At 48.4% G+C, this 27919-nt stretch overlaps 1 protein-coding gene across 5 annotated transcripts; it reads left to right on the top strand.

Annotated features, from left to right (window-relative positions):
* Positions 1-27848, top strand: LOC142088254 (alpha-2-macroglobulin-like protein 1). Of its 5 annotated transcripts, XM_075163416.1 has the most exons (36): positions 6-208; positions 2349-2535; positions 2873-3035; positions 3792-3844; positions 4153-4173; positions 5588-5741; positions 6174-6258; positions 6778-6898; positions 7716-7833; positions 8923-9032; positions 9385-9555; positions 10892-11116; positions 11246-11309; positions 11838-11983; positions 12135-12284; positions 13147-13344; positions 14035-14122; positions 14753-14906; positions 16753-16981; positions 17334-17457; positions 17638-17759; positions 18181-18232; positions 18635-18718; positions 19113-19289; positions 19617-19698; positions 20304-20460; positions 21453-21527; positions 21738-21909; positions 22360-22574; positions 22887-23102; positions 23507-23622; positions 24298-24388; positions 24677-24745; positions 25988-26090; positions 26799-26840; positions 27672-27848. In XM_075163416.1, the coding sequence occupies exons 1-35, from the start codon at positions 138-140 to the stop codon at positions 26837-26839; spliced, it is 4404 nt and encodes a 1467-aa protein (XP_075019517.1). In that variant the 5' UTR covers positions 6-137; the 3' UTR covers position 26840; positions 27672-27848. The 5 variants fall into 5 exon arrangements, 3 of the variants coding, with proteins under 3 accessions (XP_075019532.1, XP_075019525.1, XP_075019517.1); XR_012675801.1 differs by lacking the exons at positions 24677-24745; positions 25988-26090; positions 26799-26840; positions 27672-27848 and adding an exon at positions 23879-24067 and having other exon boundaries at positions 1-208; positions 24168-24340; XR_012675806.1 differs by lacking the exons at positions 24677-24745; positions 25988-26090; positions 26799-26840; positions 27672-27848 and adding an exon at positions 23879-24067 and having other exon boundaries at positions 1-208; positions 24180-24340.
* The last annotated feature ends 71 nt before the right edge of the window (positions 27849-27919 follow it).

Here is a 27919-nt window from a genome sequence, read left to right on the forward strand (position 1 = left end):
TGTCAGGGCAGGAGCTGCATCGTCCTTCAGCTCTGGATGAGGGAGAGAGGGCAGAAGGAAAGCGGCAGAAGCAGAGGCGAAGGAGGAACAGAGGAAAGGCTCACATTTCCGTGGAGGGATTCCACCTGCAATCAGCTATGTGGAGCATCGCTTTCCTGTGGGGCAGCATCCTTCTCCTGCCTAGCGCGGCCGGAACGCCTGCAATGCTGTAAGATCCTCAGCTGCTTCGCCTACGTGCGCTGGTCTGTGGGAATCCTGGGGGGGTGGCGGTGTGACAGAAACAGGACAGAAGTCGTAAGACCAGGAGTGTTTTTCCAGAGAGGCGTGATTTCTCATATACCCAAGGTTTCACTTGGTTCTCATGCACCGTCCCCCCGACACTCTCCCCACTACTGGGCTCTCCCTTTAGTGCCTTTGATGCAGAACATGTATTTCTGCAAGGACTCAGGCAGAGCAACTCTGCCAGCTTTCTGCATGTGTTTAGTTTTGACTTGCCAACATCTCAAGTCTCCTACTGCGCTCCAGAATATATTTCCTTTTGGGCTATGCTTTTCTCCCCAGAGTCATAGGTCACGATTTAAATCTTTAGCGGACAAAGCTGGGTACCTTTACAAACTGGGCAAACATGAGCCCAAAGTATCTAATAGGGATGCTCTTTGTAAAACTATGTGTTCATTCTGGCTTAGCTGGCCAGCTGCTCCCTCAGACTTTCTAAGAAACCTCTGGCAAGGACAATTCCCAGCACTGCTTCTCTTCATATACTTTATCAGGAATGCAACTCCTGTTCCAGCAGGCACTGCTGTGATATACTGGTTTGTGAACTTGCTCTTGCCTTTTGAAGGCCTTTGCTTTTGCAGCCATGGCATAAGTGCAAACAGAAATAGGGCTGTGCTCAAACAGTAGATGTTACAGTGGGAAATATGTCAGTGGGTTGTAGCTGGGTTCCCTCCTGCCATGTGTGGTGTGGCATGCACAAGTCTAGGTTTAAAAATCTTTTCCAGAGGGAGTACAGCCTCATCCTCTAGGACATGTTCCACAGGCTGACACAGCTCCTGCTCAGATGATGCTTTACTGCTACCTGTTTCCCACTGTTACCTTCAGCATGAAGCTTTGCTTTATGGAAATACTGCTTGCTTCAGTCGGCTGTCTGCTGTCCTGCCTATACGCCGATGTGTTTTGTAGATTCGTGAGAAAGTAATCCAACCCGGCTCTTGGGATCCTCGAACGACAGCCTCAGAGATGCTGTCTTGTACTTTTATAGCTCAAGAAGGCAAGGGCAAGGGATGAATTGGCAAAGGTGTGTAAGAAAATGTTCCAGAGGAAAGGGTCATTAGGAGCAAGGGAGGTATGGGAGGTTCAGGCAGTGAGTCTTTAGTGCTCATCTCATCCTTAAGTAGGAAAATCAAAATGCCATTGGCATCTTTTATCAGATCCCCTACTATTAGCAGCAGACAAGCTGCTCAAGACAGCTTGATGGCACTCAAGTGTGAAAGCACTCAAGGCTTCTGGTCAGCAGGACTTTGACTCCCTCTTGCCAGGGTGCTGAGCTCCAGCTAAGAACTGCCAGCAGGTCATGTCCTTGCCTCCAGCTGTCCTGATCTTTCCAGGCCCTGCCCTCCTGCTGCTGCAAAACATGCCGCTGGCTGAACCTGTCCAGAGGCAGTAAACAGGAGTCAGTGATAAGAGTTTTCAAACCTGCTTGAATGTTGGCTTTTCTTTGGTCCTAGTTGCTGCAGTGCAGTATAAGATGAAAAAAACCCAGTATGAACAGCTTCTTGGTGTTATCCATGGGCACAGCTATGAAAGTAGCCATGGAGATGTGAGATCTGGCAAGGAGGACAGGAGTGTCAGGAGCTAAAGAGAAGGTGCTCATGGGACTGTGTCTGGGACACAAAGTCGGGACACTGGGTCTCCTATGCTTGGCATTGGTATCAGCTCAAGGGTAGCTGATAGGACAGAAAGCAGATAACCAACCAAGCAAACTGATGGTGATACGTGGTGTGGTTCAGTGAAAAGGCTGAAGTCTCAGGAAACCTGCAATGTAGCCAAGCTCTGCTGCTGATCCCTTGGGTGATGTGGGGAGATCCCTCTACCTTATTTTGACTTTCAGTTTTGGAAGCAGTGACTTTATCTTTTTACATGTGCATGCAGCATGTAGTGCAGTGCAGACTCAGTGTTAATGGCTGCAGTACCAATAAATGAAAAGAGCGGTGTGATCTTGTCCCACTGGCATCGTCACAGTGGAATGAAGAGACCAGAAGTCTTATTAGGAAGTACCCAAATCCTATGTCAAAACCTGTCCTCTTAGAAAATCAGTTTCACCTGACTTTTTTTTTTTTTTTAAATAGGAATTATGCCGTGGCAATACCATCTCAGCTCTACTACCCCTTGTCAGAGACAGTGTGCCTCCAACTCAGCAGAAAGCAAGAAGTCCCGATCCATGTGACAGTAACCTTGCAAAGCAGAGCTGGGAATGAAACTCTGATCACTCAGTCCATCTCTCAGCTCACCTTCTTTCATTGCACAAGCTTCCAGGTGAGGAATATATTTTCCAGGGTTGTCAGTGGGTGGATAGCACATGAGTTTTGCTCTTGCTGAGCAGGAAGGCAAAGAATTGCGTCTTCCCCTGGGGACATCTTAATGGAACACTGAATCTTCTGCTTCAGCCTGTATAGGTCTGCCAGTGTCCTTCCTGCTGTGTAGCCCCACTGATATTTTACTCCTCTAGAAAATATTCTGAAAAGTACTGTGAGGTCTTCCAGGGCAAGAAGAACTGGAGCAATATAAAAGCAGTATCATAATCGTCATTCCAAAAGCCTGGGGATCCATGAATGGGATCCTCCCTGAGTGATGGTTACAACTATGCCTGCAGGTCCCTCCTCCAGTTGGAAACGCCGATGAAGTGGCTTTTATTGGGATCACAGTCCTGGAAGCCAATTCAGAGTATCAGAAGAAACAGAAAGTCCTAATCAAGCACGCAGACAAGAAGACTTTTATCCAGACAGACAAACCTGTGTACAAACCTGGGCAGATTGGTATGGACAGAATGCCATGTCTTGTGAGAGAAAGAGTGGTCCTCAGGCCACAAAATATGGGGTCACCTCTAGAGCTTGGAGTGGGCCCTGCTCTGCAAAGGAGATGGGTTACAGGCTTCATCTCCCTTCTAGACTGTTCCTGCTTTGAGGGGTTTGGGGATACCTCTCTCCTACGTCAGCATGGCTTGTGTTTTCCCCAGTACAGCCATACTCAGACAGCATGCCAGCGTGAACAGGGCTTGTGTGTTTTGGCTGATGCATGAGAAAATGTTCAGGTGCCATGGTGTTGTATTCATGATTGCTCCAGCCAAAGCCACAGTAGTCTGTCAGTGCCCTAAATCCCTCTCTCTCCCACAGTCTCCCTCAGATGAGGATCACGGTCCTGCAAGTCCCATCACTGCCCCAGCAGAGCACATATCACCACAGGGTACAGCTGTTTTCCCCATGCCTCTTCACCCTTTCCACAGGCAAGACTGAGTGCCCCACCGCAGGTCGAACGTCCAGAAAAATGCTGTTTCTCACCAGCACAGCCAGCCTTCCCAGAAACCCCACACAGCCTCTCCTACCACTTTTTTTCTAGCAGGCTGCCAGCTCGTAGGAGGGCTTTGAGCATAGGCCCAGCAGTGGATAGCTCTAGCTGCTGCCCACACCCTCTTAGTGAAGCACATGGGCACGTCTTTCTTAGCCATCCATTCTTATTATTATTAACAGACTTGATTTCATTTCAGCCAGTCCTGTTTTTCTTTTGCTCTATAGTCAAGTTGCGAATTGTAACCTTGGATCAGAACTTTATTGCCAGCAGTGAAATGGTAAGTCAAGAGGGGAGAAACCTCAATAAATCTGAAAATGCTATGGGCTGCCTCCATGACTTCTGGATCAGTGCTTGGCCCAGCTAGGTGATCCTTCTGTGGACAGCTAGTCTCAGTGTTGCTTTCGGTGCTTACAAGTAGCATTGGGCACCACCTGCAACGCAGGAGCTACTCGTGATGTTGGGTCACGGGCCCTGGGAATTGCTTAGGGAAGACTCATGGATGGATGAGGGATAAAAAACACTAGGGAGGTGGACGGTCACGTACCTGAGAGCATCCCACCAGTAACTGTTATTTCCTCCCCACAGCACCGCCTGGTGGAACTGAAGGTAAAGCACCTACTTTATTGAAAGTGGTGATCTCTTCTCACCTTGGGGAAGACACAGGTTTGGAGATGATGGTGGGGAAATGTGGATGCAGAAAGCCAGTTACCTCAGAATGAATGGGAACAGTCCTCGACTACTTGCCCTTCCTTCCTTTAGTATCCACACAGGTTTGGCAGTGCAAGTGTCATGATACCGATCACACAGGGGTCCCTGCACTAAATGATTGATGCCACTGAAAACCAGTCCAGCAAACATTTCTAGAGTGGTCACACGACTTTTAGTCCCTCTAGCCTGTGTATTGAAGATTTGTGAAAATCCTCAAGTTTCTTTAAGGAGACTGTTATATTTAACATACAGAAAATAAAAGTTTGACCAGTTAGTGTTGTGGCTACACAGGTAGAGAAAATTCCTAAAGCAGCTTTCAGGATATTGTCTTAAAATCTGTTAGTTTAGTTTCAATATTATAGGTAAATTATGGACAGCAATCGCCTGAGCTGAGGAAAGATACCTGAAAGCGGTGGGGACTTTATAATAACCTGTGCAGAGAGGCCACAGTTCCAACTAGCAATTGGCAGTAGCTAATGCACATTTGCATGCCATACCCACCAAGCAATCAATACATAACCACATGGTTTCTGAGACACCCATGTAATACTTTATGCCAGTTTATACAAATGTAGTACTCTGATCCAGCTTCACCCTTTCAAACAACAATTCCCACTTTTTCCATGTGTTTATAAAGCACCCATCAACTCATTGCTAAGTCCTTCCTGGCTGGGCAGTGTGACCATAGCCAGGGTTCTGCATCTTGCCCTCCCAAGAATCAGCAGTGGGAGAACACTGTCCATCATGGACTGACCGTGACAGTCAACAAAGCCTCCAAATGTCCTTGCGTCCCAGGTCTTTACATCCTCCTTTCTATACTGGGCCTCCTGGTCCCCTGCATGAAGTCCTGGACTCATTTCCCCATACTTTCCTGGGGATTCAAGACATCAGACTCCCCAGTAATCACTCCCAAGGAGCTCATGCCTTAGGCAGCATGTGCTGTCAGGATTGACCCTCTCCACAGTCACCTGGGGGCTATGCCAGCTCCGATCACCAAAGGGGTCTCTAAGAGGGACCACCTCTATCTCTTAGTGAGACAGGCAGGCAGTAAACCACAGTTTTGCAGCAGTCAGTGAGATGGCGGTGCCACCAGAGAGCAATAATATGATAGATTGACTTTGTCAATGAGACAGAGAGAAAAGCCCTATCCTCTTCGAGCTCGTACTCACCTGAGCACTGTAGGTGTGTCATAGACCTGGGCTCTCAGGACAAGAGAATATGTGCTCAGACCATGCTGTGGTAGCTTGGACATCCTGCAAAAGAGTCTTTTTTTGCACTGGGAAATAACTACTCTCTACTACTGCCTATGCAGGACCCCAAAGGGAACCGAATTGCACAGTGGCTGAATGTTACACCTGTGGGAGGCATTGTGGATCTGTCCTTCCCTCTGGCTGCAGAAGCACCGGTTGGAGAGTACACCATCAAAATGCATGACCGCACACATACCTTCAGGGTAGAGGAGTATGGTAAGAGTCTCAGGAAGCTGACGGTAGCAGAGAAAGATGTATTGCCTCCAGCCCTCATCTCTCACATGGAGTTGAATGGGCCATGCAGCTGTGAACAGCTGTGCTAGTTGTGCTAGCACCTGAGATGTCCAGCTGCCTGCCAGTAAGAATAATCAATGACTTTCACTCAGGTCCACTGGCTTTCTCCTCCCCCATGTCCTGAGGATGGACTGAGGCACTGTCCCACAGTTGTGCTCTGGGGAGGAGACTAAGGCTGTCTACTCCCACCACACTCTCCTGGCCGGGCTGCTGGTGCATTGCTACCAGGCCCTGTGCTGGTAGTCAGGGAATGAAAGGAGAGATTGCTTTTCTGTGAACAACCATTTGAGAAGGATTGGAACAAATAAGCACTTCCTCTTCTTGCTGAATTATATTTCTCTTGCTTTCACACAGTGCTGCCCAAGTTCAGTGTCTCCATCCAGATGCCTCAGGTGGTCACCATCTTGGAGGAGAACTTCCATCTCCACGTCTGTGGCATGTGAGCTGACTTATCATGGCAGAAGGTGCATTCTTACTGGTTTGGAAACTGCACAGCTATCCATAACTGAGCTCAAAATGGTCTCTGCCAACCCTACCCCCACTCCAAAGTCTGGTACCCTGGCATCCTTTGCTAAGGAATTCTCCTGGACTCTCACCTTTCTCCATATTCTCTCTCCCTACTTCTTTCTCTGTGAGTTTGAAAGTGTGGCAGTGGATCCCATCAGTGGGGCATGTGTCCTGTAATACAGTACCTTTGCTGCATTGATTAGTGCCAGTGTGGAAGGAATAATGACTCAACTTGTGGCCAGCACAATGTCCCCTAGCACTGCCTGGTGGGACTAGCATTGACTTGGAGAGAACTTACCCACCATTGCCTTCTGTCTCAATTTGATGAAGTCATTTTAACTTCTTGGCTGAGCTCATGAACCATGAAGATACTGGAGGCTGCTGGGTTGTATAGCTGAGCCTGTGTTTCCATATGTGAGTGTACGTAAGTCTTCTCTGCTATGTTTGCCAGGTACACGTATGGGAAACCAGTCCAAGGTAGTGTGAAGGCTGTGGTATGCCGTAAACATATCCACTATAATCGGAAGTCTTCCAAAGCCAAGCGCAGTATTTGTAAGGATTACACTGGCGAGGTGAGCACATGGGACATCCACTCCTCTTGCAAAAGACAAGAACAGGGGCAAAGAGAGGAAGAATACTAAAGGAAGGTGTGGGAGACATCAGCTATTGAAGTAGCATGCTCTTTGCTTGGGGATGAATGACTGATATGTCCTTAACTCCCCAGTGTAGCAATCTTAGCCCCTCTCAGTGATGTCTCTGACTGCACTTAGATTCACTCAAAGGAAGAAGCATCTGTAGGCAAGCTAACTATTGCAGATTTGCCTACAAAACAGGTATTGCAACAGGGCAATAAAAAATACAAACACTGTCCACATCAATTCACTTCCACTGGATGCTTTTTAGCAACACCTTTTAATCTGGTGTAAACACCTATGTACTGTTTCCCAGAAACAGTTGTTTTGGAGACACAGAAATTGTGTCTTGCATCTAAGCAAGCAATTGCCATTCAGCACAGACTTTACTCATTCATCTCTAGGGTTGAATGAATGTATCTATATTTGTTTACGTATTTTTAAGTAACCCAGCACATATCTTAAAGATAAATCCTGTCCTAGCAGAAGAAATCATGTTGTCAGGGAGAAATGACAACTCATGTTTGCTACTGGCACATGAGTGAGTGTGTAAAGATGAGACACGCGTGAAAGAGCATCTCTATTAAACACTGCTCCACAGAAAAGAAGTACATTTCATGCCAGTATGGGAGTTGCTCCTTTAACTCAAGTGTCTTAGTCATGTACTTTTAGACTTCTGGGCCTTGGGTTTGATCTGCACCACAGAAGGGATTAGTGCATTCATGATTGATTAACAGATACAATTTCATATCCCCAGACAAACGAGGACGGCTGCTTTGCCACTGAGGTGAATATTAAGTTCTACCACCAGAAGCGTGGTGACAGTTATGATTTCAACCTGGAAGCTGTGGCTTTTCTGAAAGAAAGTGGAACAGGTAGCAAAAACTGATTCTACACTTCATGGAAAATCTTTTACTTTACACTCATACAACATGCTTGTCTTTGGGTTTTCATCTGTAAGACTCCTTATGGATCCTTGTGTCTTCCCATCAAACTGCTGGAGCTTTCTGCATTAGCTCCCATGGGGTCAAGTGTTCAGAGGGTTGTGTCTTCCCTGGGAGCTCCATGGCAGCATGGATGTTCTCGTGTACCATACCACCCGGGTCTGACTCACAAAGGACATGTGAGTTCTCCCAGTTCCAGGATGGGCTTTACCAGTATACTTGCTTCTCCACAAGCTGTTGTGGCCAGTCCAGCTCTGACAGTCACCTTGGTTTGGCAAAGATGGGCAAGACCTGCTTTTTCTCATCTTCTAGTCATAGTAAAAACGTGCACAGAGGTGGGCCAGGCCATGTTCTTTTATTCTTAAATCATACTTTAGGAAAGTCCATTGGAATGAGGAGATACTCAGAGCAACCGGTGTAACCAAGGCCCTGACTGTGTACTGCTAATAGCTCCTCATCAGATTTATCTCCACATCCCAGAAAGGGAGATGAGGCTACTTGTCCAGAGCTACTGTTAAATATCCCATCCTGTAAGGTTTCCTCTCTTACAAAATTTTACAAACTCTTCCTTACAAGAAAATGTTTTGCAGCCTTTGCTGAAAGCACATTCACTTAGCAAACAACTGCAGTGATTTCAGATGGGCACCAGATGACAAGACAGCAGACTGTAAACTAACGTGGTGAAGGCAAGAAAAAATGTTGCCTTCTGGTGACTTTGCTGTGAGAATGGGAGGAGAATGGAAGTGGATAATTATGAGTAGGACCATCTTAAACAAAGTCAGAAAGAGCATTTGAGAACTGTCGGACAGAGACCTCCTGGTAGATTGCTGTCATTCTAGCAGGTCAGAATGTAGGAGGCCCTATTGCCAAGTGTGTGTGTGTAAAATGACTCCTGAAGATACATGGAGAAACTACAATCTCCTGTGAATGATAGTCCATCCCTTACCTCAGTCTGTCCAATCTTGCTGCCTTTGCTCAGATGCATGATACTCACCTGCATGCACCTCCTCTCTTTCCTAGGGGTGGAGTTCAACACCACTGAAAACTGCAAGGTCACTTTTGATATCACAACTCTCCAATTCTGGGGGACAAGCTACTACTATCAGCAAGGAGCTCCCTACTATGGAAATGTAAGTGAACAGGGCAGAAACATGGAAAGCCCAGCAGCTGGGCCTAAGGGGACAGCGGATGCAGAAGTACTGAGGGGTCCCTTTGCTCTGAGCTGCCTAAAGCTGCTAGCACAGTCCTCTGTCCCAGCCTCTCCTTTGACATCTCTACCAAGAGGTAATCCAAAGGTGTGACCACAGGATAGGCACATGGCTTTGCCAGATGAGATGGCTGCTGCATAAATGGGGAGGAGTGGAGGAGTTAGAGTTCACACTGAGAGTCCGTTTGCAGAGAGGGGAACTGGGACTTCTACTGGGAGGGAGATTTTCAATCCTGAGGCCTCCAATTCTCTGACTGTTCTCTGCATCGTTACAGCTGGAACTCAAAAGTGCCAATGGGACACACTTGAAGAACAAGGAGGTGATTCTTACAGTGTCCTACGGTAGCAGGAAGCAGACCAAGACCTACTTCACGGATGACAGTGGGATGGCCTCTTTCACCTTAGAGACGTCAGCATGGGACAACAGCAGTAAAGTTCTACTACAGGTTACGCCAAATAATTACATTGGATTTAGCTAGCGCTAAGAAATGCATCCCTCAGAGCTATAGTCTGTGTCATTGACTCGGTACAGCCAGGGAGATGGAGGCATGGAGCAGTGAAATGACCGATCTAGGGCAAGAGGAATAGCCCATAGCAGAGCCAACGTTCTGGCCCCTGGTGCCACACACAGTCCCCGAGCAGTCAGGAGACATGATGAGAGATGGGACAGTGGACAGAGGCCCCATGAAGTTGTGACTGAGGTCTACCTACGTAGCACCTTTGTCTGAGGTGGAAAGGGCTTTGTGGGGCTGGGCAGGGACAGAGAGCAAAGGAAAAACTCCCACATGGTATGGAACAGGAAGATAGAAAGGAAACTAGGGAAGAAGCATCTGAAAATACATGTGGAGAAGAAAACATCAGTGACCAGTTTGCATTGTATTTCCTCATAGCATAAGATTGAGGAGAAACCTGGGATATAAGAAGCAGAAAACGTAGGAGAGAAAGAAGGAAGGCTAGTAAGGAACCAGTTGCTGCAAGCCAATCTGGAACAGAGCAGGTAACCAGGATGTAAGGAGATAAATAGGGATGCCACCAAGAGGGAATTGACAGAAGAAAAGTTTGCATCTGCTTTCCCATGAACAAGGAAAGCTCTCTTGTCTGGTTGTAGGGGTAGGTTTCTAATACCTGTCCTATCTAAACTTCAAGGTCAAGGCACTTTGAGGCAAGCCCTGTCTCTTTATCAGAGTGCATACAGTTTCTTAGATGATGGATCTTGACCTTGCTGGAAGTCCACAAGATGTTAATATCATAGTCTCAGTGCAGATAGGTCATAGGTCAAAGATGAGCAAGGCTATTGATCTTCAGTTGTTCCCTGCCACCTCTACCCTATGGATCAGGGAAAGTGCTAAAAGAAATACAGTGTGCAAGTGGAATAACACTGAACAGTGAAATACATTATCAGGGCAGATCCATGCTGACACTTTCCCCACACGTGCCAGACAGAAGCAAAGGGTTTGGTGGTTTGATCCAGGGAATAATAAGCCACTTTACACAGTCTAACGATCTGGCTTGCTCCTGGGGTAGCAGCAGCATTGCAGAAGTTCAGGCTCTATCCCAAGCCCTAGTAGTATACAGCTCCCTGCCTCCTGTTTAGGCGCTAGTTATCCCAGAGCGTGGTGGAGCAGGCAATGCCAAGAAAGGGGCTGACTGAGCTTGGCTTAGGTGGAAACAGACACTTCATTCTAGGAGAGCTCAGAGCCCACTGTCCAGTCAGTCTTGGTTTTGGCATGGGGAGAGCTGCAAGAAATCTTCAGACACCGAGCCACCTTTTCTGTGCCACAGGCAAAGACCCAGCCGGAGGACTTAAGCGATCGAAATGTGAGGGTGTCTTATGGCACTGCATCCCTCACACTGAGGGCCTTCTACTCTTCCAGCCGCAGCTCTGTGAGGATCCAGCCAGTGCAGGCAATGCTGCCCTGCAGGGACGTGCAGCAGGTCACTGTGCACTATCACATCCTAGCCACAGAGCTGGGGGACGGGGCTGCCAGAGCAGACTTCTACCACCTGGTGAGTGCAGGGCAGTGCCAGCAACGAGGTCAGCTTTGCGACAGGTCTGTGTCAGCACAGGGCCTTTGCTGGCCCAGAAACATGGAGCCGAGGCACTATCAACCCTTTGCTCTGTTCATTACCCTTTAGGTTTTGGCCAGAGGATCCCTTGTGCATCATGGCCAAACAACAGTACTTCTTGACCCACCATTAGGTAAGAGCATCTAAATACCAGCAACAGATTAAGGACTCAACAGGAAAGCCCTTCCAGCCTAAATGGGGAAGGAGAGAAAAGAGATCTGAGACCAACAGGAAACAACAGAGCTGGCACAAAAAATCAAGAGGAAATGGCAAATATGCTATCTCTCTTCTGTCTTTTAATTTCCCTATTTTTTTTTCTGATCAAACGATTAAATTGTCAGAGTTTATCTGCCAAGCAGGAATTACCGGAGACCTCCAAGAAAACTCACAGAATCTTTTTGCTGGACTCAAGTGGAAAGTCATTTCTCTTCCAAGTGCACACTGTTTCCAAGATCCCTCATGATGTAAGGTCACGGCTACAAAATGGCACTAACCTACATCCTGGTCTAGCTGTGGCCTCCCCAGAAGCAAGGCAGAATAGTTTTTATCCAAGTAACTGTACAGAAGTATTATAGAGGATGAGCATGTTGCTGCTGTAATCCTTGGAGACAGACTTCCTTGCCTCCTCCTATACTTTTTCTATTTCTCCTTCTTCCTTCAGGTCGGTATAGTGGGGCTTTCAATGTCACTCTGCCCATTGACCTCATTTCACCCATGGCTACCCTCTTTGTTTACACTGCCTTTCCTGAGGGACAAGTGGCAGCTGACACCTTCAGTCTGAAAGTCTCCAAGTGCTTCAGGAACCATGTAAGTAGTGCACAAAACATAAGGGGGCAGGTAGACTGGAGGGCTATTAACTGCAAATTGGCAATAGATGTCCCGCAGAATCCAGTAGACACAGTCTCCCCTTTCCTTCCTCTGTCAATGTCTTCAGTCCCTCTTTCTTCTGCTGTTTCAGGTGAAGCTTGGCTTCTCAGACACAGTGGCTCTCCCAGGATCGGCTGTCCGTCTTCATTTGCAGGCTGCACCAGGCTCCCTATGTAGCATCCGTGCTGTAGACCAGAGTGTCCTTCTCCTGAGGCCGGAGGCTGAGCTATCCAGGGATAGTGTGAGTCACTTTAGTGCTGAGCCTTGCTAATATTGAAGAGGTGCCTTTTGAGTATCTGGTTGCAGGCACTGGTTAATAAGGCACAGTGGATATACCAACAAGTACTTGAATGGGGACAGGACATGGCTTAATGAGAAAAAATGAAGGCCAACATCAAACACCAGTCAAAATTTCCAGTCTCTACAGAGGGATCTAATAGAATAACTGACTGTCATCCCCAACTACAGCCCAAAGTCACATCGTTGTTAAACTTAGAATGCTTTGCCACAGTGGCAACCAGATGGAAAGAGAATTCCATCTCCTGAACCAATTCATGACAGTGCTCTGAAAAAGAGAGTTATGTTAAAAAAAATGCCCACTGTGTGTTAGGGTCCATGTCTTTGTTCCAGCTCACATGAACCACAGTCCTTCCATTCACAGACTGGACTGTAAGTGGTGCCTTGGCAGTGGAAGGGTCCCATTTCTGCTCTAGACCTGGGATGCATTGGGTCTAAGGACCCTTGAGTTGCCTCTTGACACTGTTTTGGTGAATTCAGGATGTGCCTTCACTCAGACAAGCTGCCTAATGACTCTTACAGGGAAGGGGTCCTCACTGTATGCACTGAGCTCACAGGTACAATCTATGAGCTACAAGTGGTCACAGCTATGCAGCCGTACCCCAGAGGGGTTCGTGTTCATCTCTGGTGCTCTGCATCTAAAACTTGTGGAGGCTCTTCATGAAGCTCAAAAAACTTTGGGGCTGGGCTTTCATGGCAGGCAGGATCCGAGCTCTGCCTCTGCAGTCACAAAAAATCTCTGGATAGAAATGAAAAACTTCCCACCTCTCACACTGACCTGTACTGTTTTCATTCTCTGTCTGCAGGTGTACAATATGTTCATCTATTCTCAGGAGCATCCCAGCACCCTCACAGACTCTTACAGTGATTACTGTACTATCCGCAAGAGCCCAGGAATCATCGGTTCCCCTCAGACCACCCTTCCACCAGGAACATTGTCACCATTCATGTACAACAGATACTCTTATGCAGTGTCCCAGCCGGATGTTTATGAACTTCTGAAGGTAAATCTAATTCCCAGAAAACCTGAAATATCAGAGCTGAGCCCTTTTGTATCCCAGGTCAGCGCTGGGTAGCTTCACAGATAGTCTTTCCTGTAAACGCTGGCAACTTCAGGTTCTGAATTTGCCAAGCTTCTGAACCAAGAGATCTCTGACACTTCATGCTCCCAGCTTGATAAATTCCTATTGACCAGGCAGATCCCTAGAACCCAGCTCTCTGTTTATCCCAAGCTCGAGACCCTCAGACTTTCTAGGGGTTGGAAGGAGAGGGGAGCGTCAGCCTGAGTCAGAGAAAATTGGAGGTTGGAAAAGCAAAGCACCTGGGAGAAAAGGGGGACTGGGGAGAGGAGGGAAAGAATAGTAGAAAGGAATAGCAGGTGAAAGAGGAGAACAAGTCTGTATTAGGGTGGGTAGCAAACTGTGGTGCCAAAAAAATGACTCTGTGTTGTACGGGCATGCACATGCGAGTGGTCAACCCCACAATCCTGACTAGAGAGAGCCTCTGCTGGTGTGAGGGGCCAGGACCGGCCTTTGGGAACAGGATGGTTCCGCATTCTCTCCCTGTATAAAGTCACAGGCCAGGCTGAGGTGCAACAACACAGGGTGGGTGATATGTGGGGCAGAGACAGACCCTCAGACACACCACCCCCTCCGCTGAAATCTACCTTCTTTTCCTCCCCTTCTTTCCTCCAGAATTCAGGTCTAACGTTTTTAACCAGCCTTAAAATCAAGTCTCCAATTGAGTGCCGCACCCAGACCACTTTCTACTACGACTACATGTGTACATCTCGATTTATCCTGTTTCTTTGGAAATCACGGGTAACATACAGGCTGCACAAGGGCAGCTGAACATGCAGTGTGCTGAGGAATTGGGGATGGCTTCCAGAGATGAGTGGGAGGTTGCACAGGAGATGTGCACCACAGGAAGAGGGGAAGGGTCCTGATGTGTGCGTGTGTCCAGTGCACTGGAGGGGCAGAGGGGTGGCTGCATAGGAAGACCCTGCTTGGAAGCTTCTGCTGGTAGGCAGGAAGATAGTATGGTCAAGGGGGGAAATGAGGCAGCTGTCTCAGGAAGGAACATCTGTTTGTAAGACTAGGAAAGGTCTTGCAGGAAACCAGAGAATGAGCCAGGATTGGCACTGGGCAATATCTAGGCCTTTCTGCAGGGGCTGAGAGCAAAAGCGTGAACAGGTAGAGTTCCTCATGGGGGAGCACACACATACTAGAATCCACATGGTCTCCTGGGTTGTCTCGTGGAAGACAATAGTGAAGTAGGTTGAAGGCATCTTAGAGAGGACAAGGGGGATCGGAGTGGGAGTGGGAGGGATGGAGAGCTGAGCTTTTCCCAGCTGAACTCTATCCTGATTTCACAGTTGCTCTGCCTTTGAATGAATGCTTGTATTCCCAATAGCTTATGGCGAGCTGGCAGACTTGGACAACTTGGACCCAGAAACAGATGCTGCTGTTGAACGTGCTGAGTCAGAGCACGTTGAGCTGGGTAGCGAGGCAGGGCCAGTACGTACCTGGTTTCCAGAGACATTCATCTGGACTCTGGTTCCCATCAAGTGAGTAATTATGGGCTGTGGCCCCACATGGATCCAGACCTCCTACCAGCCACAGCAGAGAGGGAATGGGCAGGAGCAGAGCCAGGGCATTATTGCCTTCTGTGCCCACAAAGAAAAGGGAGGTGTGAAGAAGTGGATAAGGACAATGGAGGTTTGGTTCAGTTCCTGGCTCTGCTTGAGATTTTCCAAATGGTCCTGGGGAACTTAAAATCACAGACTCTTATAGGATGGAAGAGGCCTTCAAAGGTCTGTAGCTCAACATCCTGTGCAAGGCGGGTCCAGTTAGATCAGGTTGAAGTCAAGTTCTCTGTATCTCCAAGGATGGAGATTCCACAAACTATCTGGGCACCTGTTCCAGTGTTTGACCATCCTCATGGTATATTTTTTTCCTTATCTCAAGTCAGAATCGCCCATGTTCCAACTTGTGTCTGTTACCTTTCATGCTATCAATATGCACCTCAGAAGAGACTGGTTCCATTGTCTCTACACCTTCCCAATAGGTAGCTTTAGCAAGCTGAAAGATCTCCCCCTAGTCTTTCCCTCTTAAGTTTGAAAACTCCAGTTCTTTCAGCCATTCCTTGTACATCAAATGTCCCAGCCCTCTGACCATCTTGGTAGTCCTCCACTGGATGCATTCAAGTATGTCAGTATCTTTCTTATACTGGAAGGCAAAAATGGGACACAGTACTCCAGATGTGGTCCCACAATGGAGGAATACAGGGGAAAAATAACTTTTCTCAACCCTGTGGCTGCAGACTTCTTAATAGAGTCCAGAAGTAGATGGCCTTCATTCCTGTAAGGACACATGAGATGTCTTATGCTAAACTTGTTATCCACCAGGACCCCCACATCTTTTCCTGCGAAGTTGCTTACTAGACAGTCACTGCCTAGCCTGTACTGTTGCATGGTATTATTCCATCCCAGATACAAAATTTACCCATTTTCAAGCCCATTTTTCCAGCTTGTCAAGGTTCATCTTAATAGCAACCTTTCCCTCCAGCAAATCAGGAACCCCTCCCCAATAAGTCAGCTTTTAGTAAGCAATTAGTCAGCTAATCTTGCTGAGGATGTCCTCTCTCCTATTATCCAGATCATTAATAAAGCCATTAAGCAGTATTGGCCCAAGTATCAGTCCCTGAGGGATGACATGGGTAAACAGTCACCAGTTGGACTTTGTGTCACCAATAACCATCCTTTGTCCCCAATGGTCCAGCAAATTTTCTGTGCACCTTACCATCTGCTTGTCCAGTCCACACTAATGTGGCTACAAGGATACTACGGGGGACTATGTCAAAGGCCTTGCTAAAGTCAAGTTATGCAGCATCCACTGTTCTCCCCTTACTCACACACCTCAGCTTTCTTAATTCTCCCACATGCCAAAGTTCTCCATCTGTAAAATAGGTTCTCTACCTCTCCATCTCATTTGGCTGGATTATGCCCATTTCAGGGCAGGGACCGTCTTCCATTTTGTATATGCAGTTCTGTAAGTGACACTTATAATAATGACTGCCAAGCTGTGGTTGGGAGTTTGGGTGGTAGCGTGATGGAATTGTCACACGGTACTCCCTGGCACAGGCTGGGTGTATAACATGGACCCCTGGGAGCCCTGTGTGCCCACATAAAATAAGAATTTGAGGTGCAACACTGTTCAGAAGCAAATTTTGCATTTGCCTCTCAGTTCTTCCTTGCCCACCTTTTTGCTATCCTTCCTATACCTCTGTCCTAATTCATAGGGGTCCCCACACCTTCACAAGCACTTCCAGTTCATAGTCCTTCTGCATTTGTCTTCCCAAGAGAAATCTTTACAGGGATGGGGACAACCCCTTCCACTCTGTTTTCTCCTCAGTGATTCAGGCGCTGCTGAGCTAGCTGTCACAGTACCTGACAGTATCACAGACTGGAGAGCCATGACCTTCTGCACCTCAGAGAGCCATGGGTTGGGAATCTCAGAGACCACCAGCCTGCGGAGCTTCAAGCCCTTCTTCGTGGAACCCACTTTGCCCTACTCCGTCTTCCGGGGAGAGTCATTTCCCCTGAAAGTCAAAGTCTTCAGCTACCTGAAGCAGTGCATGGTGGTGAGTGGTTCCCTCTAGGATGGTTTTTGGGCAGGAGGATGTGTGGTAACTACTTCACTGATAGAGACCCAGACAAGGGGCCGCCTCCTCAGGCATTGGGCAAAAGACACCAAGGAAGCTCTTCACGAAGCTCCATGCAGAGCCATCTCTGTCCAGCTTATCCCTCCCCATAAGCTCAACCCTACAGGACTGCGATGTCCGTGGGCTGTTGGTGTCCCACAGATATTGCAATAGGGCCATCATCATACTCACCCTGGGCTTCTGGGCTTGACTGACATTTTGTATCAAGGAGCTGAAAGGAAAAACACAGCAGCAGCTCTGTAACCCGAACTCCCTTTTGTTTCACCTCTAGCTCCAGCTTAGTCTAATGGACTCCGGGGATTTTGAATTTGTGCATGCAAATGTCAGGTTCACTGTTTGTCTGTGTCCTGATTCAGCAAAAACATTTTTCTGGGATGTGAAGGCTACAAAATTAGGTAAGGGGACAAGGGAGGGGCAGGAGTGGGAGGCACCGGCAGAGCCGCTTGAGCAAAGCAGAGCTGGGCTGGAAGGGAGAGTGGCCTATTATGCAAAGCAGGAGTGAGCAGCTTTAGGCTGAGCAAACTAAAACGTAGGCATGGATGTGCCAGCTGGCCTCTTGATCTTTTGTTCTTTAGGGAAGGTGAATTTCACCGTCATTGCTGAGGTGATGGAGCAGGAAGATGTTTGCACTAAGAGTACAGCTGTTGTCCCAGAGTCTGGAGGGAAGGACACAGTGGTTAAACACCTGCTGGTGAAGGTCAGAGTATGCTTCAGGGTCCTGGCGAGGGCGGAACTGGGTCAGGCTCAAAACAGCCCAGTGGGTGGCTCTGGGAAGGGAGAGTTGGCCGGGCAGGTAGGCACGTTTCTCAGGGAGGCTGGTCAAAGAATGATTCTAAGGGTAGGTTGGGTCGGGGCACGAGCTGAGCACCTCCACTCAATGGGACAGAGACATCAGAGTTGCTTGCTAGCAGGGCAATGGGGACAAAGGCCATGTAGCAGCTTAGAAACCTGCTTCCCAGTGAAATTTCACTGTCTGCATGCATATCTGCTGTCTGGTTGAGGTCCTTTGCATGGCCCATGAGGGTGGAAGAGGAGCTTGCAGGGAGGTGGGGTGCTGCACAGCTGCTATCTCATTTTAGTGCTCTCCCTACTGAGCTGACCAGCCTTTTCTCCACCAGGCAGAGGGGCTGCTGGAGGAAAAGACCCACACCTCACTCCTGTGCCCTAAAGGTAGGTGCAGGTACCCCAGAGACAGGGACTGTCTTGCCACTGGGGCTGTACATGCGCACAGAGCAAGGAGACCAAAGAGAAGCAGTGTGGTGTGTGAACAACTCTAGGACTGTCTGGAGGTGCATGGGGAGGGGAAAGTCAGGGATTTTGGAGCTTTTATAGAGAGATAACGCCATTCAGCTCTACCCAGTACTACAAGCTCCTGGCAGCACCAAGCCACTGCCTAACCACATCACAGTCACTCATCAGTGGGTGGCCTGATCTCTGTGTCATCCTTTCTGAATGCTGATTTCACCAACTGATGAGGTGACCCCAGCCTTGCTTATACCATCTCCTGGGGATGCCTGTGGGTCTGCCATCTCTCTCCTGCTTGTTGTTTTCTGATGCTTTTGCCGTTTGCAGGAACTTCAGCTTCAGAGACAATCACTTTCACTATGCCACAGAATGTGGTCCTTGGGTCGGAGAGAGCCCACATCTCTTTCTTAGGTGAGATTTAGGGGGATCTTGAAAAGTAAGATTTTTCCCTGCAGGAGTCTTTTCCTCTGGTGCCACCATGTCTGCTTTAGCAAACAGAGTAACAAGAGGGAATGTGTGCAGTGAGGTGTGATACTGGGCCATTATGTCTTCCAGAGAAGCATCCCATCTCTCTTATATGAGTGATGCTGGACTGGATGGATGTATATTTCACCCAGCCAAGGGAAAGATAGACAAGTACCATGTCACTGTTCCTACAGGGCTCTATAGATATTCAAGTCTCCCTAGTGTAAGCAGAGGTGAACTGAGACCAGTCTTAGCAGGTTATCTGGAGAATCGGTGAGACCAGAAATTTTTTACGTGCAAGAATATGTAAAGCTCCCAAAGCTGTGGTTCTGTCCTACAGGCGACATTTTGGGGACAGCACTGGACAACATAGATGAGCTCCTCCAGATGTCCAGTGGCTGTGGTGAGCAGAACATGGTTCATTTTGCCCCCAATGTCTTTATCACACGATACCTTGAAGAAACAGGACAACTGACTCCAGAAATCAAACAGAAGGCAATTGGCTATCTGGAAAGCGGTGAGTGGATTTCTGCTTATGTTGGGTTACTAAGCTTGTGATGTCCACTACAGTAGGTTGTGCAGTGGGGATCTCAGCAGAGGCTTGGTGCTGAACAGGATTTGTGCAGCGCCACTTGCCTGACACCATGGGAATTACAGCAGTGTAAATCAGGCCGCTGTGTCTCAGCTGAACAAGGGGTACACGGCACCCCTCTGGAAGCCCTTTGCTGAATTCCTCAGAGACAATGCTCTCTATAATGATCAGCAGGATTGGGGGGGCAGGTTGTTACCTTGAGGCACATGACAGACACAGAGCATCTTCACTGCCCCCAGCCTCTTCCCACAGGATATCAGCGGCAACTCCTGTACAAGCACACAGATGGCTCATACAGTGCTTTTGGGGAAGGAAGTGAGCCAGGGAACACATGGTAAGCAGAGATATCCAGACACAGTTGAGGAACAGCAGCTTGACCTGGTCAGGCTCAAGCTGGCTTGGATTTTGGTCTGGGGAAACTGAGGACGTCTGGAGGTGTGGAGTTTTGAACAGAAACTGCTCCTGAGACTTTTTTGGAAGAGAACCGTGCCAATGAACTGACTTGAGGTACCCCTGTTTGATTGTTTGTGCTTGGGCACCCCAGCTGAGGCTGATTCTGAAAACTTGGCTGCAAAGACACCTTCTTTCCAGGTTTTCCAGAGTGCTTTGCACCCAAACAGGACTGGGAAAGGGGCTGAGTGAGCTCACTAAATATCAGCCCTCCTGGCTTTAAATCACACAAGCGCACCCTGTTGGAATTGGCAGAGCTCTGGGGGAAGCACTGAATTGTCAGTGAATTTTTTCTCTCTTGCTGAAAATGGATCTGAGCTTGAGCTTCAAGAGCATCTAACGTATGTGCATTACTTCCAATTTTCCATCTGCCCAGAGGCTCTGGCCTGCTGGTATTTCTTCAGAAGACACAGAGACTCCTGTCCTCTACTGGAGATGGGCATCAGTGACTGATTCAATTCGATTTTCTTCTCTCTTCCTTGGCTCTAGGCTTACTGCCCTTGTCCTCAAGACCTTCAGCCAAGCCCGGAACTTCATCCACATAGATGAGCAGAATATAAAGGATGCTGCCAGTGCCCTGATTAAAAGTCAGACTCCATCTGGCTGCTTCAGGAGTGTGGGGAAGCTCTTCAACAATGGTCTAATGGTATGACATGTCCTGGCTGTTCATTAGGTAACTCAGAGCCCCTTCACTTTCTGGCCCAACTTGTGTGCCAAGAACAAATGAATGCTACCGCAGGAGGGAGGCTCTGATGTGCCCAAGGTCACCAAGCACAAGGTTGTGCTTAGTCATGGTGGCAGTTTTTCAAGTTATGAAAGATGGAGGTTTGCATTTGATGATACGTGCGTGGGAACTGAACCAGTGCCCTGCCCTAGCCCCATCTCAAAAGCTACCACATGCCTTAAAAAAAAAAAGGGGGGGTTTCAAGCTCTGTGGTAGTCCTTTGGCAAACTGCTTTAGCTTCCTTTTCCATTATTGAGTTGCCGTTTCTTCCTTCAGTCTGAGTTCCCCCCTGTACAGAGAGTGTCAGAAATGGGGTGAATGGAGACTGCTGGCAGCCACTCATGTGAGATTCAGCTTGCCAGGCATGTGCCCTATACACTCAGAAACACAGCACTTGTGCATGCACAGACACACACAGAGTACCACCAAAGTGGAACCAGCAGCAGTTCGGTGGACAGAACCTCAGATAATTAATTAATCCTCTAAGTGAAGAGAATGGTACCTTTCACTTCCCCTTGCAAAAGGTACCTTTTCTTTTGCTCGTCCATACCCTTGTCACTGTCCTGGCCCCCAAGTGAGGTGCCACCTTGCAGCGGGGTTGTGGGAACATCACTTTCCCCTGGCACTGAAATCTGCTACTGAAAATCTTTTGCAGGGGAGGGGAAAGGGGAATGTGTTCAGCAGAGGGAGGGAATCAGCTACCCAGAGGAGCTTGGGGCACCGTGGCTGAGAAGTGCTCTGGTAAGCAGGACCTGCAAGAGTAGATACCAGCCCTGGCACCTCCTTAGCAGAAGGAATAGGACCGGCACTGTTGCCTGCACTGGCTTTTGCTTGGGGAGCAGAAGGTACCGAGAAACTTCTTCCTCTCCCTTCTCACGGCAGCCCTCCCCTTCTCTGTTTTGCGGTGGCTGCAGGGTGCAGTGGAGGAAGGACTGGGGCTGAGCTCTGCGATCATCACGGCTCTCATACACTCCGGGATGCCACGCTCCGTGAGTATCGGCGGCGGGGACGGGCTGTGCGTGCAGCCTCTCGGCGGGCAGCGCGCTGGCCCTCGGCCTTTGTGCACACAGGGGTAGGTTACCGGCTTCCTCCCCACGTGTCCTGCCTCTGTTTCCACCCTCCTCTGCACACGTCAGGGCTGCGTTCCCTGCCACACACCCTGCCTGCCAGCAACCGGTGTGCTTTCAATTGTCTCCTAGGACCCAGTTGTGTGGAAGGCTCTGAAATGTATAAAGGACCTGGTCAATGCTGATACTGGCAGTTCCAACCTCTACGGCCTGGCACTAGCCGCAAATGCCTTTGCGGTAGCAGGTGATAAGGCCCTCAGGCAGAAAATCCTCCAAAGATTGGATAAGGCCGCCATAATATCAGGTACCAAAGACTGTGGGGCGGGAGAGAGGGCCATTCGCAGAACTGTGTGGAGATCCCAGGGCTGAACGACCGAGGGAATGGAGGGCAGGAGTGGGGGGCACTGGCAGAGCTCTGTGGGGAGCCCAAGGCTTGGACAGCCTCTGTCTGCCAAGCTGTCACAGGCTGTATCCATACTGTGAGACAGACTTTCTCTATGGATGTTCTCACAGTCCTGGTCTCCCAGTCTTCCAAACCAGAGGAGCTTCGTGGATGTTGTAGAGCTCCTTCCCAGCCTGCAGGCCTAGGTTTTTACTGGGAAAAGCAGGGTATAGGGGGCAAATAGGGAGATCTGTACCCATATCTTGTCCCAATGTACATGTTCACTCAGTACCTAGGCACAGCGGCTGAGTAGGACTCCAAGGTCATTACATACAGCTACACACTCCATAAGTGTTCCCACTCCACCTCTAGATAACCAAATATTTTGGAGTCAACAGTCCAAACAGGAAGAAGACTCCCTATATTGGTATCGGGCTCCATCTGTTGATGTGGAATTGACATCTAGTATCCTCATGGCTCACCTTTCAAAGTCAAGTTTGTCTTCAGATGAAATCAGAAAGGCATCCCAGATTGTGTCTTGGCTCACCAAGCAGCAAAACCCTTATGGAGGCTTTGCTTCAACCCAGGTAATCCCCTTGAGCCATCTTCAGCAGAGAACCTTCCGTCAGCTATGATTTGTGAGGACAACGGCTTCTAGCACAGCCCATAGTAAAAAAAAGGGAAAAAAAAGAAAAAAAAATGTACAGATTTACAGCTCCTGGGATTTGGGAAAAGATAAATATTTGTATTCCTCTGAGCTAATCCCATGCTAAAAGTTCAGGGGGAAAGCTCAATCCTTATTGTGCTGTAGCTGCAGTATGAGAGAGGGAAAGGCTAAGGACTAGGAATGCATAGGAAGCAGGGATCCTATTTTGCCCCGTGTGTGTGTCTTTCCTCAGGACACGGTGGTTGCTCTGGAAGCCTTAGCCCTGTATGCAACCAAGACCTTCAGCAAGGATGGCCCTGATCTTCAGGTTTCTCTCTCCTCTGAGGGTTTCAACCAAAACATCCGAGTAGACAACAGCAATCGCCTCCTGCTGCAGACAGTGGAGCTGCCAGCCATTCCCCGAGATTATACTGTGCATGTGCAGGGCCATGGGTGCCTCTTCCTGCAGGTAAGCCCAGCCATGGAGAAAAGGGTCTGTCTGGGGAAAAGCCCTGAAAGCGAGAGGACCTCTCACCTTGCTACTTAGCCAACACTGAAAACAGACTGCTGCAGTGACTTGCAAGAATCTGGGCTTCAAGGCTGGTAGGAGTAGCTGGGATCCAACAGGAAGGGAATAGCAATTCCCCAAATGAAATCTGGATCATCTCCACCCAGTCAGAGCTGCACCTCTCCTCCAAGAAGTCCAGTGAACACCATCAGGAGCAGTGCAGCAGCAAAACCTCTGCTTCCGCCACATAGTTTTCTCTTACACCAGTGCAAGACAGCAAACAGCAGCCAAACACTAGACAAGGATACTCTCCAGCAAAAAAAAAATGCTATTCTCTGCCAACTAACTTCTTTCTGTCCTGGCAGGCCATTCTGCGGTACCACATCCCTCCACTGAGGAGCGACGTCACCTTTGCCGTATCTGTGCAGACAGAGTGCACCGCACCCAATGCCACCCAGTTCCCTGTCACCATTCATGCTCGGTAGGAGACACTCAGTTGCCCCTTGCCTCCCCTGTGCTAAGAGGCTTCTGGCACCACACCAGCCTCTTGATGGCCAGGATTCCCCTTCACTCATGAGGTCCAAGTGCTAAGATGTCCCCCTTCATTTAACTATGCTCTCCTCAGCTGGGTGAAAGGTACAAGGCCCCAGAGGGATGGCTCAGGCTATAATCCTATCTCATTATCATGCCAGTCACCACAAGGTCTCCCAAGGTCTATGGGTCTCACCCCCTTCTAGGATTAGGTCTCCAAACACTAGTGATGTGAAGGTCCTGTGGGACTGACTGCTGACACTTATTCCTAAGTCTTCCCTCCTCTGCTCCTGGTTGACTGTCACACCACTCTCCTCTGCTGTACCCCTGCCTGACTTGGGACAGAACTGCCAAGAGAGCAGAGGATGTCATATTCCCTGCCACGCCTAGAGAAGGTAACTCCAGAAGTCTTCCAAGGAATTTATTCTCCTTGGCTCAGAACAATTAAAAGAGAGATCAGGGGAAGCGCAAAGATTTATTACAGTACAGGAACAGGTATGCTTACAGGAGAAACACTGGAAGGAAAGGCAGATTCCTCCACCTCAGTACCAAAGCTGGGCTGGATTATCTGGAGATCATGGCTCAGAAAGTAACATTAGTGCTGTCCCCTGGGTTCCTGCTGCAGCTACACAGGGAACCGTGTGTCCACCAACATGGTCCTGATTCAAGTGGAGCTGCTGTCTGGATACAGCCCCGTGGCAGGTTCACTGGAAGAGGTGAGACCGCGAGTTTGTGTCCAGCTGGGATGGGAACAGTGATGGATATCCATCATGCAGGATTGTATGCAGAACTATGATCATTCCTGTGGGCAGAGAAACATGGTTCTTTTCTTCCCAAGAAATCTTTGTTCCCAAAGTCTCTTCCAGGCCACACGTTGCCTTCCCCTATCCCAAGGGCTTCCTTGGGCATGTGAACGTTTTGCCCGTGCTCTCACAAGGACAAATATCCCTGAATATTTCTGCTTTCTTTTAGAGACACTCTGACATTTTTTCCCCTATTTTCAGCTAAAGAAAATGCCTTTAGTGAAGAAAGTTGAAAGCGAAGCTGACCGAGTCATTCTCTACCTGGAGGAAGTGAGTAGAATTTAGGCTAACACCATCGTTAAAAGGACTATGGACTGGCAGATAGCTTTTAGCTTACTCTTGTATCTTGGTTCCACCAGTATTTTAAGTATCCAGAGCTGCTGTTCTGCATACCAGCCACATTTGCTGACCTGCAGAAGTGTGTTGTGTCAGCCTGCAGTAGTTCAGCTGTAGAGCCTGTATACAGGGCCACTTCACTTGAGTGAAATGAGGCTAACTCTGATGTTAAGCCTACATCTGTTGGCACTGTTTAGAGACTGTTGAAAGTCCATACACATTGTCTGATCAGGACTGGGGAGTAGTAGTAGCATCCATCTAGTAAATTCAAGCAAGCCTGAATTCTTAGAAAGCCCTTAAGCAGCCTGAATGTAGTAGGGAGCATCCAAGATTGCTCATGGAGTTTGCCAAGATCACCCAAAATTAAACCAGATGGTTGTCTGAGCAGCAGTGCTTGCTCCACAGTGTCATTAATCAACACATTAACAACCACTCCACCCTTTCTCTAGCTACATGCATACCTAAACAGCATCAGAAACAAGCATGAATTTAAAAATTTCAGAATTTTCAAGGAGCACTTCTACATTTCTGTGATTCTTCATCCCCAGTTGTCAATAAGCTGAGCTAAGCTAGCCTCATAGTAAGTGGGTTATTGTCCTGTGGATGCATTAGACTTGCAGAGATGCTGCTTTCGTTACATTTGCAGCACAGAGCAGAAAGGCAGCACAGAGAAAGATTTCAGCTCAGGCTGCCAGGTAGCACAAGGTGGAACCCAATCAACAGCATGTCATGTAATCACTACCATCCAGCAGATGTTCATCCACACCTTGCATTTGTCTGCTTAATGATGAGGGTTGCGTGAGACTGGAGAATAAGAGCTGATGTAATGGGACTGTGTATAAGAAAGTAGCCACTGAGGCAAGATGCATGAAGGAGCTCAGAGCAGAGCTGGATGGGAATGTGGGATTGGTTGGGAACACCGGTGCTACATTTAGATACCTAATGCACATTGATGCTGTGGGTCTGATGTCTCTCATGAGCTGAGTTAAATTTGGTGCCCAAAAATGGGAGATGGCCACAGGATGTGATGTAAAAGATATTTCTGAGGTGGAGTGGAAAGCAGAACACATTTGTCACAGTGGTGAGGTCTCCACGGAGCCTGAGTGAGAACAGGTGGAAGGGATTGTCTTACAGGACTTTGATTCTGGCTGTAATCCTTGCATCTCTTGGTCTTAGCTGACTAGACAGCCTCACACCTACACTTTGCTGGTGCAGCAGGACATGCGAGTGAAGGATCGTAAGCCAGCTAATATCAAGGTCTACGATTACTACATGCCAGGTGAGCTCAGCTGCTGTACTGCAGAAACCACCCAAATGTACTACTGGTAAGAGATTTTCTGAAGTTGTCAAGTCTAAGACAATACCATCCCTGACATGTTTATCTAACTGCCCCTTAGAAGCTCTCTAGTGATGGACTTACCCTCTTGGGTTTCAAAATGGTAGATCCTTCTTTCTCTGGTCCCAGAACTTGCAAGCTTGAAGCTGGCATGTAGATCCACATAGGGTCTAACTCTCTCAAGAGGGGAGCAAGGAGCTCAGAGCTGTGCTTTTGTACACTCATTTTGTGGGAGGCAGCAAAGGCAGAGGGACCATAGTGAGGGGATGGCTTAGAAGAGTGAGGGCCCCCTGAGAAGAATGACACTGAGAACAGCTTGTCCTCTGTTCTCTGGGGTCCCTAGTGGGAGGAAAAGCTAGAAATGTGTCAGGGGTTGCTACTGCTTCAGAAAGTGAGGAATCCATAACTGTAATGGAGCTGTTTGGGACTTACGGCTTCAAAAGATCATAAGCCCGATGACTTGGGTGAACCTGGACTAGCTGCACACAGAGTCTTTAACACAAACCAGTGGTTCCATGTGTCACAGCGGAGGGGAGTCATGGCCTGTAAGCTGAGGGAACGCCTCTCCGAGACACAGAGGCACAATGCTGGGTTGCTTTAGTGAGTTTTTGGCAAGTGTATCTCACCAGTACTTTTTTTCTCGTCTTCCAGAAGAAACTACAGTGATGAGCTACAGTGCCCCGTGCGAGTGAGGTGAGGGCCCAACACCTCATTTGTCATCACAGGCATGGTCCTGAAGAGTATGGAGAGGGAGGGAGGTGCAGGCAAGGGCCCTTGGTCAAGAAACTTGCCAGACTGCAGGTTCGGGGTAGGAAGTGATTAGCAACGCTAAGTAAGGGTGAGCTCCTGTATCCCAGTGGAAAGGGAGAACTGAAGTGGAAGGTTTGAAGCACCCAGCTCATGACAGAGTTGGAGGTATGTTACAGAAAACGAGGGTTGCCTGTCCCAAGTCCTACGACCAGTTCTGGCATTTTGCACCAAATATACTTTCCTCAAGTTAATACATTTCCTTTTCCTGGCACTTTCCCTGCAGTTCCACAGCCCTCCAGTCCTGTGCATGCAACAGGTCATGTTCACCTTTACTGCAGGGCCTGACTCCTTTTCAGTGCCAAGCCTTTCACAGTCTCAGTCTGGCTTCTGGTCCAGGGAACGGGCACCTGCCCATCCTCTTTCAGGCTGGGCAAAGGCAAAGCTTGAACTTCACTAGTGCCTGCTCCTGTTCTAAACATTGCTTGCATCTGCATGCTTCCTTGCCCACAGCCTACAAGATGGAGAAAAACACCTGCTTCATGAATCACCTGTGGGAGGCACACAGCCCTGCCCTGGGATGCCTGGCACAAGCCCTACACTCTTAGTGGAGATTCTGCCATAGGCTTTGTTTGAGTAGAGTCAGAGAGCACCCTGTCCTTGATGGCTTGGCAGTCCCATTTGGTCACGAGGTGCAAAAAAGCCCCTGCATTCCCAGTGGTTGGTTTTAATACTTCAGAAACACAGATTTTTTTTTGTCCTTTGTTGTCTTCACAGGAACACGGACAGACCCATCCTCTGCAGTCTCTGTCCGACAGTCCTTTGTCACCCTGGCCAACAGCCACCACGTGATGATGAGTTGCAAAGAGAAATCTTGAAATTTCCTGCTGAGCAGTTACTTTCTGAAAGGCTCAGATTGTGCCTGGCATCTTAATAAAAGTCAGGAGACTAGAACTGTCTGATTGAGTGATTATTCGGGTTTACTGTTTTTCTCCCAAAGCAGGAAAATTGCATTTAAGAGAATT

This window comes from Calonectris borealis, chromosome 1 (genome assembly GCF_964195595.1).
Source record: "Calonectris borealis chromosome 1, bCalBor7.hap1.2, whole genome shotgun sequence".
Classification (NCBI taxonomy): domain Eukaryota; kingdom Metazoa; phylum Chordata; class Aves; order Procellariiformes; family Procellariidae; genus Calonectris; species Calonectris borealis.

Bases quoted from the DNA above. Each gene is read 5' to 3' on its own strand.
- LOC142088254 (XM_075163416.1), top strand. From the start codon at position 138: ATGTGGAGCATCGCTTTCCTGTGGGGCAGCATCCTTCTCCTGCCTAGC. The intron at 9,033-9,384 runs GTAAGTGAACAG...GCATCGTTACAG, and splicing joins GAGCTCCCTACTATGGAAAT to CTGGAACTCAAAAGTGCCAA. The intron at 17,760-18,180 runs GTCAGAGTATGC...TTTCTCCACCAG, and splicing joins TTAAACACCTGCTGGTGAAG to GCAGAGGGGCTGCTGGAGGA.